Raw genomic sequence first — 19,471 nt, forward strand, 5'->3', positions numbered from 1 at the left:
ATATTATTTGGTGGGACAGCTGATCACCAGCATCTTGCTTTACTCGCCTCCTTGCCCACCCATAACAGCATATCGATGACCTCCGTGTCGTTTTTCATCCATGGGCAGTACATTGTCATAAGTCAGTTAGTCGATTGTTTTACGTGTCACCTTTTTTTTTCTGTTGCAAGCGCCTTCGCTTGAATAGTAAATTATTCGGCCATTGTACGGCATAGTTTTTTATTTCTTGTTTATTGCACCATTGTGCTCAAAGTTTACGTGCCCTTGCACGACACCATTACCACAAGATCTCATACACTCATCATCATCATCAACAGCGTCATCTATACAGTTGAGTTTTATATTATTTTTAATGTTAATTATTGTTTGTTCTAATTGAGATTAACTATATGTTTTATGCCGCTTCGACGGCTACTAGTATTTAAGGGCCCCCCCGTTACCCTTTAAATTTAAGATACTCTCTGAGTAATTTCTAATATATGTGATTATTTGTTATTTAATTATTGTCTACTCTCGTTTACTTATTGGATTTATAGTTAGCCGTCATCTCCTAGGTGACCCACTCCCGCATCAATATTAACGTTTTATTAAACAGACTTAAGGTAAAACGGCATTCTAGTGCGGTGCACAACTAGCCGTCCTACGGTCTAGCTGCCTCGTACGCAACACTTACATTAGACACAATGTTATAAATGCATATGTGTGTTGTAACGTCACAAATTCGAAGGTGGACCGTTTATGATTTTTTGTTTTGTCTACTTATTTATTTTATCGCGCGAAAGAACCTTTTTCTGACACAGCGGTGTCAACCACTCATTATTTTGCCTCTGACCGCTAGATAAGGCGATAAAAGAGAAATATAATTAAAATCGAATTGTTTATCAGTATTGATCCCTTCCAAAAAGACTGGCCGTTATCGATTTGAAATTGCCGTTAGATCGGTGTTGACTCTTCTCTATTCTTTCTTCTGTCATTGATCGTGCTAGGGTGCACACGTTTATTTTTTGATTGACACTTTTTGTACAATGATGGAGTAGAGCCGCCAACGGCGAACGGCCAGGTCTTTTCGACGAAGCATTCAGACCATCGGATGGGTCTCTTCGGAGACCGGGTATCGTTTTCTTTTTTATATTATATTTATGTAATGAGCTATATTTTATTAATTATTTTATTTCATTTTATTTTATTGTAAATTAACTTAATTTTGTTTATGTGTGGAGAGCACGTGTTTCCCTTTTCTTCTAGCCAACGCTAAGGAGCGAGTGTCCAGACCGCTCCTGGTGTTCTTCATTAATTTCCTGTTAACATTAACGGATGTGTTCCAATACCGTCCGTGATGTTTGTAATATTATTTGTTTAAATATTTTATTTTATTTGTATTGCCTTTATTTGTAGACATGGTTTTTGATGCATTCGCATTTTTGTCCATGTTTAACTTAATTTTCTTTTTTTAACAATTAAATTAAATTTCCTTATTAATTTCAACTGTAATATTTATTTTATTGCGCGAGTAACTTAATTACTCGCGTGTATTTATCCCTATTCCTTAATCTAGACACGGGCTACGGTATGTTTTACATATCAACCACATACAACTTTGATTGTCATAATTGTGTTCTATAAACCACGAGGCATTATAGTAATTTATACATATAACGACATATTAACTTAGATTATACTTTTAATTAACTTAAAATTAAATTCCACCTATGGTCCGGTAATCATATCTGATAGGTGTGACACCTCACCTAGGTGGTGGCGCCCTTGCTACTCTAGCTAGTCGTTATGCAAGTAGCAAACCACGTTGTTGTTACAGGCCGAATTACTATTAATAAAAGCCCGCTTGCAGAATGGCGACCCTGGCCAGGATAAGACATAAATGTCTTTACTTACTTTTTCTCACAATAAACCTTTTCATTTAACGTAAAAATAGTTTAATCAGTACGTTATTTGACTTATGGTTTGGGGGGTATAAACATGACGCCAGGACATTGGTCACATGCCTTGGGAAATGTTTTATTCTCTTATCGTAGTTACAATACTTATACTAATTTTATTTATTATATTCAATTTTTATTTTTACGTCGTTATATTATAAATATATATTGTCTCATTAAATTTTCATTACGAGCTCATAACATAAGTGTACTATTTTGGTCCTTAGGACATGTTATTTGCCTCACCTTTGTTTTTAGATTGAAGTTTGTAGCCGTACGGTCCTTTTTGTGTATTTGTATGTATTATTTTTTGTGGTGGTTGTTCGAGTGACCTTGTAGCTGTCGNTTTGTGGTGGTGGTTCGAGTGACCTTGTAGCTGTCAGCGAGTTTTTTCCGAGTCACATGGTTATGCGTTACGCCGCTGGATTTAATCATTACTACAATACATGGAAGACGCCTGTATTATGTGTCCACATCGAAGACCTCATTGAAGTCTTAGATTTTAAGAATTAGATTAAGATATTTATTTAAGATATATATATATTTAAATCTATATTATTCTCTCATAGGGCATGTTCCTTTTGCAGGATTTTTTTTATATTTTCCCCAAAATCTCTCCTAGGTCAGTCACATTTTACTATGATAAGTCATATGAATTATTTTCATATGCAAATTTTTAAAAAAAAAAAACAAAGTTGTGCTTTTCTTAACTTCACTTGAACTCTTACTTTATTTCATGTTATTATACGGTTTAGTACGAAGTCCATTCCAGCTTGCTGTTATAATTTAACTTAACTTGATTATTTTGTTTTACTTTTTGTTAGTGTGCGGTTTAGTGCGATGTCTATTCCGGCTTACCGTTATCACTTAACCTATATTTTAGTTATGACTGCTTGGTATAGTGCGACGTCTATTCCGGCTTACCACAGTTTTTTTAACTTAAATCAATAGTTATCGATTTATTATATATTGTAATATTAATTGTTAACTTAATCTGTACAGCAAATATGAGTTTGTTTTATATTTCACTGTTCGGACAGTTTAACTTATATTTTATTTAAGTACATTAGCATTTAAATTTTAAGCACAATCTTTATTCTTGACCAACAAATTAAAGTCATCTATGTAAAATTACGCTGAGTAATTATCCGACTGTCTGTCGACTTATTTCAGTTTAATTTTGTTTTTTTTTTTAATCGTCATTTGATTTGACATGACTAGTCTTGATTTAATTTCTTAGTCACTTTTGAACAAGTAATGAACTGACCTATTTTTAATTTTATTATTTTATTTTGCTCATTTAACTTAATGTTAAATTTTATAAAATCAATATTCTTGCATTATGTATAAGCTCATACATAAACTGATTTTAATATTATAACGATACCCCTATGCTTCAGTCGTTGGACTGGCCAAGCTAATATAATTTTGTTGTTTTAAATTATATACTTTTTTGTATTTTTCTTTGGTGAAAAAATTGAACATTTGAATTTTATCACGGGTTCAGCTCACATTTTTTAAAAAAAAAAAAAATATTTACAAGCTTAAATTTCCAGCTTGAAAGCTGATGAACATTTTGCCTGATAAATCCGAAGACTTTATTTAATCACATTGTTGTGATCACATTATTATTACCGACAGTATTATTTTGCCAGTACTCATACTGACATTTTATTTTATGTTATACTCATAGTGCGGTATATGAGGTAAAATTAACTTAAATTTCAAGTTCAATCAGATTATCTGATATTAATTAACTTACCAATATTAACGTCGGGATTTCACTTTATATTAATTTTATTTTTAAGTTTATTGAAAATAGTAATCATATTGAAGCTTACATAATTTTATTATTCAGCTGAATTTTATTGTTTTTGTTATTGACATAATATGTTTTATTAATATTTAAACCGTCCGTAGTATTTTTCTATTTGCTACTAGTGCGATTAGTAGTTTAACTTACCTTAATTATTTTATTGTTTAACAGTACAATTAATTATTTTAATATCTAATCCGTTTGTGCGACAAACATTAACATACACGTCTGCCGAAAACCGGATTTCATTTTTATTGTTGTCTTGTTATTATAATTGATATTTGACAAAATTTCACGTCTTAGTGTTAAATTTTGTTATAAATTTCATTTTTTTACTTAAGCAGTCAAGCTATTGTGTTTGATTTTTTTTGTAATTCTGTTTAGAGTGTTTATACTCAAATTCTGTTTGTTTTTCGGTCCCATAGTGAGGATTAATCAAATTATTCATAACTTGAACCAACTAAACGCATCTGTTGTTTGTTTTTATTTTTTTCTTTAGAAAATTTTCTTATTTTATTTTTGACGGTACGTTAAGTCTTACTGTTGATAATCGCTTATCTGTCATTCTACATTTTTCTTTTAATCTATGGCTGAAGGCGCTGGAAAAAGAAAAACCAAGTCACCTGTTCGTTTTGGATTTGAAAGATCTAGTATTAATATCGAGAAAATTTTATCTACAACAGGATTTTTCATCAAGTTGTATCATGGCTGAAACAAAAGTACCATCTAATTCTGAACTTTATACATTCATTTTAGACATACGAAAAGATATTAATAATCTTAATAATTCTCAAAGTAAAACTGTCAGAGCAAATAGATATTTTATTGAAAGGCATTAGTGAACTAAAATCCAAATGTGAAGAGAATAACTGTCTTATAAGTCTTACTGTTTTACTAAGATGTGTTTTTTTTTTTTTGTGTGTGTGTCTGTTACTACTTTTTCTCAGCTCTCACCGAACCGATTGCTTTCAATGATACGTCAAAAGATCACAAATTGTATCTAGTCGAAGACATTACCCTCAAAAATTGAAAAAAATGCCCTCATTCCCCGTAAATGAGGGAAACCTCCAAAAAAATTACAAATTTAAAAATCGCTAATTTTTGAAATTTTTTCAATTTTTTTTACTAAAAACTGCCGCAACTTTTTCAAAAATGAACATATCAATATAATTTTTTTTTATATTGATGCATAATATCATTATCAATAATATTACAAGGGGGGATTTAAAATGACCAATTTTTCACAAAAAATTAAATTTTTTAACTTAAATTTTGAAAGTGTTCCGGAAAGTCTGACACTTTTATATATATCTTAAATTAAAGCTAATGTAATTTACTTTATTATGCGAAAAAAAAATTTCGGACTTTATTTTATCTTCACGGTGAAAATGGCTACTGAATGCTATTTTTGTGTGAAAATTTTCGATTTTGTATTTTACATTTTTAACTTTATTATGCTATAACTTTTTGAAAAATGTATGGATCAGTACGATTTTTTCATGAGGAGTAGTATTCATATACATCTTTCATTTGACATACTGTTTTTTTAAATGCGACCATTTCCCTATATATGGGGGGGCTTAAAATATACAAACGGGGTTCAAATCTAAAAAATGCATGTAGAAAGTAGAACTTTTTCAACTTAACTTTTGAAAGTGTTCCGGAAAGTCTGACACTTTTATATATATCTTAAATTAAAGCTAGTGTAATATACTTTCTTATGCAGAAAAAAAATTTCTGACTTTATTTTATCTTCATGGTAAAAACAGACATCAAAGTTTATAAAAAAAAATACGATTTTTGTAAAAAAATTCTTTTTATATTTTTAACTTTATAATGCTATAACTTTTTGAAAGATGTATGGATCAATATAATTTTTTTTTATAGATGCATGATGTCTTTACCTATCATTTGGTATAAATTTTTTTTATATCTGACCTTTTACCTGGCGCAGGAAGGAATTTAAAATGACAACTTTTTCACACAAAATTTACTTTTTTAACTTAAATTTTGTAAGTGTTCTGGAAAGTCTGACTCTTTTATATATATCTTAAATTAAAGCTAATGTGATGTACTTTATTATGGAAAAAAGAAATTTCGGACTTAATTTTATCTTCATGGTGAAAATGGCTACCGAATGCTATTATTGTGTGAAAATTCTCAATTTTATTTTTTTCATTTTTAACTTTATAAGTATTATATATAGTGTTATAGTATATAACATATTGAAAAGTGTATGGATCAACATAATTTTTTGTTTGAGAAATAATATTTATATCCCTATTTTATTCGACATACTTTATCTTAATCAGGATATTAATAAGGAACTAGCAGATCATGTAGCTTTTGGAATAATCCACCAATTTTTTTAAAATTAAACAGTATCTAAAGATTTTCATCGAAGCGTTTTTTAGGATAGTGACTTTAATCACTGTCAGATATCATTATACTTGATCCATCTATACACGTCACCACTGTGCCGCGACCCCCCTGTACTGGGTTTTTTTTTATTTTAATCAATTATCAGCGAGCTATGATTCATTAAAGTTTAGGGGACGTAAGTATTACTCACGTTGATTTAAAAAAGATGCGTAAATTTCAAGTCACTGTACAATGCATCGATAGTTCTTATCTGAACATTAAATATTAATGTTACTGTATTTACCCCACTACGGTTTTATTTGTTAAATCCACTAAACTTTAAATAGTGATATCTCATTTAAAATGTACTAAAATTGATTTTTTTTTTTTTTAAATTTATCAACTTTATCAACTATTCACATGAATGGTTTTCTTGCCGCTACTCATCGGTAATTTCATTGATTACATAGCAGGTTCGACCACCAAATCGTTCTTAATGAGCATATGACATGCCATTGGCATGCATTTTGTTTGATTAGTTATAAAGCCCATATTTCGACTGGATGCAATTAATTTTTCCATAGTGTGTACACGTTTTCTAGGAACTATTTCCTAATATGAAAACGTCTTCCGCATACGCCAACATCGTCATATTTTCATTAAGCTCCATTACTCAGTCTTCCTCTACATCTCTAAAGACTTTTTCAAGAGTGAGATGAAATAATATGGGAGAGTGGGCGTCTTCCTGCTTTAACTCCGATTTTACTTCGAAATTACGAGATGCTCCCTCTGTCATCGGACTTTGCAGAGTGTGTTGGAGTGCATATCTTAATCATTCTTATTAATTTATTCGGAATAACTAGATTCGCCAAAGAAATCCATAATTGATCATTATTTATGCTATCGTAAGCTTGATAGAAATCAACGAAAATCATGTGGAGCTCATTATTGCATTCATAGTATTTTCCCATAATTTGTCGAATAGTAAATATATGGTTTGCAGTTAATTGTCCTCTTATAAATCCGCTTTGGTATTCTCCGATAATATCAGTTGCATATTTCTCTAGTCTACTGAGGATAGTCAAAGACAAAACCTTGTGCTTGCGACCAAGAGGGAGATTCTTCGGTAGTTTTCGACTTTCGTCGGGTCTTCCTTCTTGATTATCGGAGAGACCATTACCATACTCCAGTCCACCGGCATTTTTTCTTTAGTCCATACGTTATTAATTAGTTTATGTATTTCAGTTGTTAATTGTTATGTATTGTTATTGTAATTTAATTGTTGTAAAATGGTATTTGTTTACATTATTATTTTTGAAGACAACTTTTAGTTTGAACTATATTTCAGAGATTATTTTAAAATAATGCTTCTGTGTGTAAATAAATATATATGTATTAAATAATAGTATTGCGTCTTTGCTCTGCTCCTGTGGTTGCTTGTTGTAATTCCCATGTATATACACATAAGAATATGTTTTAAAAATCTGAGATTTTGACATAATTCATAATGTTTATGCATCTATTTGTTGTAATAGCATAACATTTAGTCATAGAACCAGAAATTTAACAATTTTTGCTAAAGTAACCGTAGTTACCCCAGTCTCCTCAAAGATTTGAATGTTAATTATAAATATTTTCAGAAAAAATATTTGTAACTTTCAAATTCAATCTAAAAAGTTTATTAAAATGTCCTTTTCAAAAATAATATTCTAGCTATCAATGGTTTAAGATAAAGTACAATAATTGAAATTATTTCAATTTGCATAGAAGCATTTTTATGATAACGATTTTAATAATTGTCAGATATTATCTATACTTGTAAAAACTATGTTCTCTGTGCTATAATTTTTTTTATTTGAAAATAATTTCAAACAACTGTTTGTTAAAAGTTTTTTATCTACAGATCGTTCATCCGTTATAGAATTTAATACATAGAGACCTAGCGTGCAGGATCGCTCATATATTAGTGCAAGCTATAGATTTAAAGATCATTACTTATTCAAATTTATGTTAATACTTTCATGATATTTATTGCAAAATCTTTAAATAAATTAATTGGAGATTTTTTTTTTCAAAAAGCTTCCTTATGTTGCTATTAAAATTACTTTTTCTTGGTATCTATGTCTGATTTTAACTGAATATTAAAAGTTTTTCAGGACATAAATTATAAATGTTTCAAATATAAATCTGGATTGACTCATAATTATTTATATAATAATAATAAAATACATTATTAATTATGTTGCGGATCTACCTTGGCTCTTATCATGAAGTAATATATTATCTTATCAGTTGTGATCTTATTTAATTTCATCTTTTCCCGCTATTTATTATATTTATAATGATAAGAATTGTAATCGTTGCTATCATAATTATAAGTTCAACCATAGATTAAATACATATGTGTATTTAATCGGGAAAGCACCTTTGCCACGAACTGATAATGCTCCGACATTTACATACTTCGACATTTGACAAAGTAGTAATTGTTACGAACATCTGGTACTCCGACCATCTGATACTATAGGTTACCAAAATTACGACGGATTTTACTCCGACATTATATTAAAAAAATGAAACAGTAAAAACTCCGACATTATCGATAGTTTGATTATGCATCGAAAGTTATATTACATTTCGATTGTATTATTAGTAATAGGGCGCATCGATCGTATATGTTGCAATGTCAGGGTCACGTGGCTACAGAAACACTATATTATTAAATTAATTATATTATTATTAATAATATTGTAAAATTTAAATTAAAATGTTCTATTCAATTAGCAATTATTTGCTACTATAGTTATTACACAATAATATACATTTTGCTTATTATTTTCTGGTACAATTTCTCACATATGACAAATGTTATTAATACTCGAATGATAATAGTCATTCATTAAGTAACATAAAATTAATAGTGTTTAATACAAATGTACATTTTTGAAAAAGTTTTCTCTATTGTTAGAATATATATTTATCTTTGAGAATTTTATTTTTTAATTATCCAATAATTACAAAATATTTTCATCAAATCAAAAAACTGCTAGTTAACTGTTTTTTCAGTTGATCCACAAAATTTTATCTAACCGTAACTTATTTTTTAACATCTAAGAGATCCATTTGAAAACTAATTTTTCTATAACAAATATGTGCTGTATAAATTGTCATGTGCAATTTTACTAATGATTAATTCCTAAGTGTGCAATATTAAAAAATAATGACTAATATAAACATAAAATTGTTAATATTTATACAATATAAAATTGGGTGTTCTATGTCCAATTTGATAATATGGATAAGTGTCTTCGGGAAGAGTTAAAATAATATCTTATTATCCAATCATTTTGGATATAGTGCAATAGGACCTCAAGATTAAAAAAGAAATGTCTCCCATGTGTTCCACATCATTCTTGAGGATGACTGGATTTTTTCCTGTACTGCATTAGGATATCTAAGTATAAAATAACACAGTATATCCAACTTCAATGCAGTAACTGTTTAACACATTTTTTTTAGTCTTATTACTTTCTGGAAGTTTCTTCCAATAGGTTTGTGTTGACTCAGTGGATTATGATTAATTTTTCTTTCAGCAATTTTAATTGAAAATTAATTACTAAAATTATTTTTAACTTATATTAAAAAAAATTAAAATAATATTAAACTGTGTAAGTTTTGCTACAAGGTCTAATATGAGTTATGCTAAGAATTAGTAAGTTTTGGTTATTTATAAGTAGAATTAATTTTTTCTTATTTAAAAAATCTGTGTGTCATCTAAAAGTAAAAATATATTATNATCTAAAATTAAAAATATATTAACTCATCGTTAAACAATTTTAATTTTGTGACATGAGTTTTATAATCAATGTTAAATTATAAGTAAAACCATTATAATCTCCAGTGGTGCTCAAAGAGAAGTTAAAAATATTAAGGAGTAAAAAATTATTTATTTAAAGTTCTTTTTCTTTAAAATCTAATATACATTTATTGAAATCAGTTTGATATTTCCTTGCAAAAAATATCTGAATAGCCTTTTCTTTTAGCTTCGATGCGAAGCTGAGAAGGTATTGGTTTTACTAAGATGTATTTATTTTTTTTTTAGCTTCGACTCGAAGCTGAGAAGGTATTAATTTTACTATGATGTCTTCTTTTTTATATTTTTTTATTTTTTGTGTTTGTGAACGCTCAATCTCAGCTCTCGCTGGACCGATTTTGATGAACAATATGTCAAAAGATCACAAATCGTATCTAGTCGAAGACATTACCCTCAAAAATTGAAAAAAATTCCCTCGTTTCCCGCAAGTGGGGGAAATCCCCCCAAAAGTTACAAATTAAAAATCGCTAATTTTCGATATTTTTTCAATTTTTTNAAAAAATTACAAATTTAAAAATCGCTAATTTTCGATATTTTTTCAATTTTTTTTACTTAAAAGTGCCATAACTTTTTTAAAAATGATCGAATCAATATAATTTTTTTTTTTATAAATATCTTAGATATTTACCTATTATTTTATATATTTTTGTGAACATTTGACCCTTTAACAGCCCACAGGAAGGGTTTCAAAANAATAATTACCTATCATTTTATATATTTTTGTGAACATTTTGACCCTTTAACAGCCCACAGGAAGGGTTTCAAAATGGTAACTTTTTTACAAAAAATTAACTTTTTCAACTTAACTTTTTAAAGTGTTCCGGAAAGCATGACACTTTTATATATATATCTTAAATTAAAGCTAATGTAATATACTTTAATTTGAAAAAAAAAAAATTGATCTCTGGACTTGTCTTCATGGTGAAAATGACTACCGTATGCAAAAATATGCTATTTTTGTGAAAAAATTCTTGATATTATATTTTACATTTTTTAACATTATGTTGCTATAACTTTTTAAAAAATGCATGAATCAACTTTATTCTTTAATGATAAATACTTTATATATACTTCTTTCATTCGACATACTTTTTTTTAAAATCGGACCATTTCCCTTTATACAGGGGGGGTGCAAACCTTTTAAAATGCGTATAGAAAGTAGAACTTTTTCAACTTAACTTTTGAAAATGTTCCGGAAAGACTGACACTTTTATATATATCTTAAATTAAAGCTTATGTAATATACTTTAATTTGAAAAAAAAAAATTTGACCTCTGGACTTGTCTTCATGGTAAAAATGACTACCGTATGCAAAAATATGCTATTTTTTTGAAAAAATTCTTGATATTATATTTTACATTTTTTAACATTAGGATGCTATAACTTTTTAAAAAATGCATGAATCAATTCTATTCTTTAACAATAAATACTTTATATATACCTCTTTCATTCGATATACTTTTTTTTAAAATCGGACCTTTTCCCTTTATACAGGGGGGGTGCAAACCTTTTAAAATGTTAATAGAAAGTAGAACTTTTTCAACTTAACTTTTGAAAATGTTCCGGAAAGACTGACACTTTTATATATATCTTAAATTAAAGCTTATGTAATATACTTTAATTTGAAAAAAAAAAATTTGACCTCTGGACTTGTCTTCGTGGTGAAAACGGACATCAAAGTTAAAGAAAAACGTACGATTTCCGTGAAAAAAATCTCGATTTTATATGTTATATTATTTAATTTATATTTTATATAACTTTTGGAAAAATGTATGGATCAATATTATTATTTTTTTATAATAAATATTTATATACCCCTTTCATCTGGCACGCTTTTTTTGTAAATCGGATCATACCCCTTTAACAAGGCGGGTCAAAACTTTAAAATGCGTATTGTTACTAAGATATTTTTAATTTAATTTTTGAAAGTATTCCGGAAATACTGACATTTTTATATATATCTTAAATTAAAGCTTATGTAATATACGAATATGTAATACTTATGTGTAATACTTATGTAATACTCTACTACTTCTGAGTGGAGAATGCTGAGAATAATTAATTTAAATAGTTCCATTACAAATATTAAGGATGTAGATGAGTTTTGGATACATTTATATAATTTAGAGTGTGATGGCGAGTTTAAATTTAGAAATGTAGCCAATTTTGTTTTAAAGATTTTAAGTTTACCTCATTCATCAGTTGATTGTGAACGAATTTTTTCTAAAGTTAACTTGATAAAAACTAAAATTAGGAACAGATTACAAGTGGAATCTTTAAATGGATTATTATTATCAAGTGAACACATCAAAAGTGTAAGTTGTGAAAATTTTACCCCAACCAAGTCTATGTTAAACTTAATGAATAGTAAACTGTATAGTTATGAAGAAGCCAAAGAAACAGTTGAATTAGAAAATCCATATACTAATGTTGTAGAATTTGGGAATTTACAGCTTAATTTTATAATGTTATCATTTGATAAGCATGTATAATGTATATGCTAACATTTCTTATACATTCATATATATATGTTTAAATGATTTAATAATTAGTTCCAAAAGTAAAGGTTACTTTGTAATTTTGTTATATAAGTTATGCAAAAGTTTTTTTATTTATTACTTTTAAAAAAATGATCTTACCTCATTATATTAATGAATTTTTAAGTGATTAGGTTAAAGTACATGAAATCAAAGAGGATAGTAGGTATCATTTAAGCTTAAATGATAATTATTATATTTGATCAAATATGATCATCTATATTTACCTATTTCAAGATATGGGGTTTGGTTTTTCTGCTATTAAAGAAAAAGTATATATAATTTCATAAAAATTATTCTATCAATAAAATCAGGTCAAAAGAATACAACAAATACATGTATAACATTAATGAATTATATAATTTAAATTCAAAGAATATTGATCTAAAAATAACTACTTTTAACATACGTTCTTATGGGAAAACAAAAATAAGTAGGCCTCTAGCACAGTGTCGCGATCTAGCGTTAAAACGTATGCCCGTCATATAATCTGACCGAAATCGTAACATGTGAAATATACGTCGATGCTTAACCTGTTTATCTACAATATGTAGTAATGTGAAATTTTTTGTCCATAAGGTCCTATACGGTAATTTAAAGAAAATAGTGCGGTCCGCGCAGTATTAAATGTTGGCAACGCTGTCTATGGTTCAACGTCTTTTATTGAAGATTAATAATTTCTGTTGGTAATTTAATTAATTTGTAACTCTCCTGTGTACTTTTTATAACTAATAATATTTTTAATAATAATAATAACAGTTCGAATCAAATTTAATAATTTTAGGTATGTTATGAACTAATCATAAATTAAGGTATCTTTAATCGTTTACACAATATAACAAATTTGAAATATAATTGAGTTTGAAGAATGAATTTACATGTTTATAATCCTATTTTAAAATATAAGTTATTAAGGTTTATTACCGTTATATATAAAAAGGTTTGGACAAAATGGTTTATTCTATTCCCTACTTGAGTACAATTGAACTACCATATTAATCTGATAATTATTGTTGTTAGAATTTTATTGACTATACTCTAAATAAAAATTAGACAAAGTAAATGTAAATTAGTATAAAATCAATTAAGTAAAAGATTCTTTAATGTCTAGTAGAACATTTTTCCTATATAGTCTTTTATAGCTATATTTTTTTATCTTATTATATATTATATAGAAATGGCTAGGAATACTTCTGGGCATGACAATCCTGGACAAAGCCTATTTCAAGGGACTGATCTGACCAGCATTCAAGTTAATAATGATTTCCAAGATGATGAAGAAGAACATTTAGAAATGCAGAGACTTCAAGAAGAGGTATTAATAATGTTAGTTAGATTTTTTAGTTTTAGTTGTTAAAGGTTTCCCAAAACATATATTGATGTAATAGAGAATTTGTATAATGGGACTTTTACCAGGATAAAACATATAGACGGAGTAAAAAAAAATTTTAGGGTAAGAGTAGGAATGCACCAAAGTTTTGCTTTAAGCCCTTTCTTATTTTCTATAGTGATGGTTAAAATTACTAGAGAAATAAGGAGAGGGACCATGGTGCATGTTGTTTGTTGACAATGTTGTGTTAATAAGAGAAAATAGGGAAGAAATAAATGAAAGGCTAGAGGTGTAGAGATTGGGTTTAACAATTAGTAGAAATATGATGAGAGTAATGACAATAAATGAGGATGTGATAGATGAAGTAGAAAGTTCTAAATAGTAGCCAGAATTTGCTAATATTTAAGTAAAGAAACTTTTGATATTTTTAAAGAAGATATCAAACATCTAAAACCCAAAGAGAATTTGGCAGACATGAATCTTTGAACATATAGATAGCTTAGTAAGTTGTTTGACTTATGTGTATATATATATACACATAGGTGTCAGGTAATTAATAATGGCAACAATATTTTGGTGAAAACACTAACTTAAAGAATCATAATTAATATAATTTGGTAGGAAGTGTGCACAATGGACCTAAAAGTCTGAGTTCATGGTTAGTTGTTGCCTACCTCTCTAACAAATAAAACTAGGAACATTTGTACAAAAAAACAGTGTTGTTGACGAGATTTTGAGACTTAGAATTAAGTGTGAATGGATCAAGAGAAGTGTGTTGTTTTGTGCAATAAGAAAATCCAAATCTCTAAAGAAAGTTCTATACGACTGTAGCGAGATACAAGTTTCATTTACAGTTCCTGTACCACACAACCCCCTATGGGTGATTCCCCGCTCCCAGGTGTTGATCATTCCCTAGATGTACATTCCACATTTCCTATCAGGTCAATAGAGGGGCTTCCTTTAGTTCTGACTGTTAATGAAAATGACGATTTTCCGAGTATCTTACCTTTACGTGAGTCACATCCTCTTTTCCCTTTCAAGTAGGGAATTTAGTGAGTCTGTTAATTTCTTATCTGTGCTTTGCCACATTTTCCTAATGTCACAAAAGATTCTTCAGCCTTCCTCTTCTCAGATTTCTGGGAAACTAATTTCTTCCCTTCCTTCTGGGTTGTCAGTGGCTTAGTAACATAGTTTGTGAAACAAACTCTTCCTATTCTAAAATATAGACTGCATTTGAGTTCCTCCAGTGTGATCATGTTCTTCTTATCCACACTTAGGAATAGAGTTTGTTCTTTAGGGCCAACCTCTGTCTCATAGTGGATTATTTTCCCTTCAGTTGGTTCTTTTGTCCTTTTGTGTTTTCGTGGTTCTCTTCAGCTTGAGCTTTTAAATGCTATTAAATATCTTAGATTTAAGTTTAAGACCTTCAATCCTTTCAGCAACTTCACCCAGTTAGTTTTGTGACTTCTGGTTTGCCTCTACTGGCATCATCTCTGTGCTAGTAGACGGTTCACTTAATGTCTTGTTGTTCTCATTGTTGTTTTGTGTTTTTTTTAATGTTTTTATCCATATAGTTTCCTCGAATAGTAGAGTTATGAAGATCCATCACAGCAGAGCTCAATACTGTGATAAGGCTTGAGTTGTTAAATCTGTGATCCTTACAGATCTCCCTATAGATGACAATTACTGTTACTAATTGTTGTGTTACTAAAATAATTGAAAACTAAAATTTTATAATAAAGAATTAATTAATTTTTTTCAGCTTGTTAAAGAAATCGAAGAATTTAATGAAAGTGAGGCCAATATGAGTGTTATAAATTCTAGTCATTGTAGTGACAATTCTGATGATGGTAAATTTGTTTAATTAAAATATTTTAACTTTATATTTTATACTTGTATGGATTAAATTAAATGATTTTCCTTATTAAGAGGAAGTAAAAATAATGTATTAATACCATCCTCTCGAAATATATTTTTCCATCCAATATATTTTTAGAAAAATTGGTTTATATTTTGATTTTATATTTATATTTTGTCCTCTTTGTAAAACTGCTTCTGGTAAAGAGAATGGAAAAACCCCAATAGATCAACACAATGAAATTGAATCTCAGTACATAAAAAATGAGTCTGAATGTGTTCCCCCAACTGAACTATGTACTTTATTTTTTTTTAATTTTAGCTTGCGAAGCTGAGAAGGAATTAAATTTACTATGATGTGTTTTTTTTTTTTTTTTTTTATGTCTGTTGCCACTTTTACTACGCTCTCACTGGACCGATTTCTTTCAAAAGTATGTCAAAAGATCACAAAACGTATCTAATTGGAGACATTACCCTTAAAAATTGAAAAAAAANTTTTAGTTGTTAAAGGTTTCCCAAAACATATATTGATGTAATAGAGAATTTGTATAATGGGACTTTTACCAGGATAAAACATATAGACGGAGTAAAAAAAAATTTTAGGGTAAGAGTAGGAATGCACCAAAGTTTTGCTTTAAGCCCTTTCTTATTTTCTATAGTGATGGTTAAAATTACTAGAGAAATAAGGAGAGGGACCATGGTGCATGTTGTTTGTTGACAATGTTGTGTTAATAAGAGAAAATAGGGAAGAAATAAATGAAAGGCTAGAGGTGTAGAGATTGGGTTTAACAATTAGTAGAAATATGATGAGAGTAATGACAATAAATGAGGATGTGATAGATGAAGTAGAAAGTTCTAAATAGTAGCCAGAATTTGCTAATATTTAAGTAAAGAAACTTTTGATATTTTTAAAGAAGATATCAAACATCTAAAACCCAAAGAGAATTTGGCAGACATGAATCTTTGAACATATAGATAGCTTAGTAAGTTGTTTGACTTATGTGTATATATATATACACATAGGTGTCAGGTAATTAATAATGGCAACAATATTTTGGTGAAAACACTAACTTAAAGAATCATAATTAATATAATTTGGTAGGAAGTGTGCACAATGGACCTAAAAGTCTGAGTTCATGGTTAGTTGTTGCCTACCTCTCTAACAAATAAAACTAGGAACATTTGTACAAAAAAACAGTGTTGTTGACGAGATTTTGAGACTTAGAATTAAGTGTGAATGGATCAAGAGAAGTGTGTTGTTTTGTGCAATAAGAAAATCCAAATCTCTAAAGAAAGTTCTATACGACTGTAGCGAGATACAAGTTTCATTTACAGTTCCTGTACCACACAACCCCCTATGGGTGATTCCCCGCTCCCAGGTGTTGATCATTCCCTAGATGTACATTCCACATTTCCTATCAGGTCAATAGAGGGGCTTCCTTTAGTTCTGACTGTTAATGAAAATGACGATTTTCCGAGTATCTTACCTTTACGTGAGTCACATCCTCTTTTCCCTTTCAAGTAGGGAATTTAGTGAGTCTGTTAATTTCTTATCTGTGCTTTGCCACATTTTCCTAATGTCACAAAAGATTCTTCAGCCTTCCTCTTCTCAGATTTCTGGGAAACTAATTTCTTCCCTTCCTTCTGGGTTGTCAGTGGCTTAGTAACATAGTTTGTGAAACAAACTCTTCCTATTCTAAAATATAGACTGCATTTGAGTTCCTCCAGTGTGATCATGTTCTTCTTATCCACACTTAGGAATAGAGTTTGTTCTTTAGGGCCAACCTCTGTCTCATAGTGGATTATTTTCCCTTCAGTTGGTTCTTTTGTCCTTTTGTGTTTTCGTGGTTCTCTTCAGCTTGAGCTTTTAAATGCTATTAAATATCTTAGATTTAAGTTTAAGACCTTCAATCCTTTCAGCAACTTCACCCAGTTAGTTTTGTGACTTCTGGTTTGCCTCTACTGGCATCATCTCTGTGCTAGTAGACGGTTCACTTAATGTCTTGTTGTTCTCATTGTTGTTTTGTGTTTTTTTTAATGTTTTTATCCATATAGTTTCCTCGAATAGTAGAGTTATGAAGATCCATCACAGCAGAGCTCAATACTGTGATAAGGCTTGAGTTGTTAAATCTGTGATCCTTACAGATCTCCCTATAGATGACAATTACTGTTACTAATTGTTGTGTTACTAAAATAATTGAAAACTAAAATTTTATAATAAAGAATTAATTAATTTTTTTCAGTTTGATAAAGAAATAGAAGAATATAAAAGAATTTTAGAAGAACATTTAGAAAAGGTATTAATCAAGAAGAGGTATTAATAATGTTAGTTAGATTTTTTAGTTTTAGTTGTTAAAGGTTTCCCAAAACATATATTGATGTAATAGAGAATTTGTATAATGGGACTTTTACCAGGATAAAACATATAGACGGAGTAAAAAAAAATTTTAGGGTAAGAGTAGGAATGCACCAAAGTTTTGCTTTAAGCCCTTTCTTATTTTCTATAGTGATGGTTAAAATTACTAGAGAAATNTTACCACTTTTTCTCAGCTCTCACCGAACCGATTTCTTTCAATGATACGTCAAAAGATCACAAATCGTATCTAGTCAAAGACATTACCCTCAAAAATTGAAAAAAATTCTCTCGTTCCCCGTAAATGGGGGAAACCTCCGAAAAAATTACAAATTTAAAAAAGGCTAATTTTCAAAAAAATTTCAATTTTTTTTACTAAAAACTAATTTTTTAAAAATAAACGTATCAATATAATTCTTTTTCTGTAGATGCATGATGTCATTACCTATCATCTGATATATTTTTTTTGTAAATTTGACCCTGTATCTTCCCACAGGGGGGATTTTAAAAGACAACTTTTTCTCAAAAAATTAACTTTTTCAACTGAACTTTTGAAAATGTTCCGGAAGGTCTGACACTTTTATATATATCTTAAATTAAAGCTTATGTAATCTACTTTATTATGCAAAAAAAAAATTTCGGACTTTATTTTATCTTCACGGTGAAAATGGCTACCAAATGCTATTATTGTGTGAAAATTCTCAATTTTATTTTTTACATTTTTAACTTTATAATGCTATAACTTATTGAAAAGTGTATTGATCAATATAATTTTTTTATTAGAAATACTATTTTTTAATAATCCCTTTTTCATTCGACATACTTTATGTTAATCAGGATATTAATAAAGAACTAGCAGTTTTTGAAGCTTTTGGAATAATCCACCAATTTTTTAAAATTAAACACTATCTAAAGATTTGCATCGAAGCGTTTTTTTTTGATAGTGATTTTAATCACTGTCAGATATCATTATACTTGATCCAACTATGCCACGTCACCACTGTGCCGCGACCCCCCTGTGCTGGGTTTTATTAAGTTTAATGTCTGTTTTCACCATGAAGATAAAATAAAGTCCGAAATTTTTTTTTATCATTATAAAGTATATTATATTAGCTTTAATTTAAGATATATATAAAAGTGTCAGACCTTCCGGAACACTTTCAAAAGTTAAGTTGAAAAAGTTCTATTTTCTATATGCATTTTTATGTTTTGAATCCCCCCTGTAAGGGAAATGGTCTGATTTAAAAAAACAAGATGTCAAATGAAAGGTGTATATAAATACTACTCTTCATGAAAAAATTGTACTGATCCATACATTTTTCAAAAAGTTATAGCATAATAAAGTTAAAAATGGAAAATACAAAATCGAAAATTTTCACACAAAAATAGCATTCGGTAGCCATTTT

The 19,471-nt window shown here is 28.8% G+C and overlaps 1 protein-coding gene and 1 long non-coding RNA gene across 2 annotated transcripts in view; one reads left to right on the plus strand and one right to left on the minus strand.

Annotated features, from left to right (window-relative positions):
- The first annotated feature begins 215 nt into the window (after window positions 1-215).
- The window catches only part of LOC126904038 (uncharacterized), a 50,266-nt gene continuing 31,010 nt past the window's right edge, over window positions 216-19,471 (plus strand). The window contains exons 1-3 of the mRNA XM_050682676.1: window positions 216-330; window positions 13,701-13,840; window positions 15,618-15,705. Coding sequence (XP_050538633.1) covers window positions 13,703-13,840; window positions 15,618-15,705 — 226 coding nt within the window. The 5' untranslated portion in view covers window positions 216-330; window positions 13,701-13,702. The remainder of the gene's footprint in view (window positions 331-13,700; window positions 13,841-15,617; window positions 15,706-19,471) is intronic.
- Window positions 1,118-3,353, minus strand: LOC126904040 (uncharacterized). Its single transcript, XR_007703651.1, has 2 exons — window positions 2,307-3,353; window positions 1,118-2,269 (listed from the first exon to the last, which is right to left on the minus strand). It is a non-coding gene; the product is annotated as an uncharacterized LOC126904040 (long non-coding RNA).

This window comes from Daktulosphaira vitifoliae, unplaced genomic scaffold (genome assembly GCF_025091365.1).
Source record: "Daktulosphaira vitifoliae isolate Bord-2020 unplaced genomic scaffold, ASM2509136v1 Scaffold_4, whole genome shotgun sequence".
NCBI lineage: Eukaryota > Metazoa > Arthropoda > Insecta > Hemiptera > Phylloxeridae > Daktulosphaira > Daktulosphaira vitifoliae.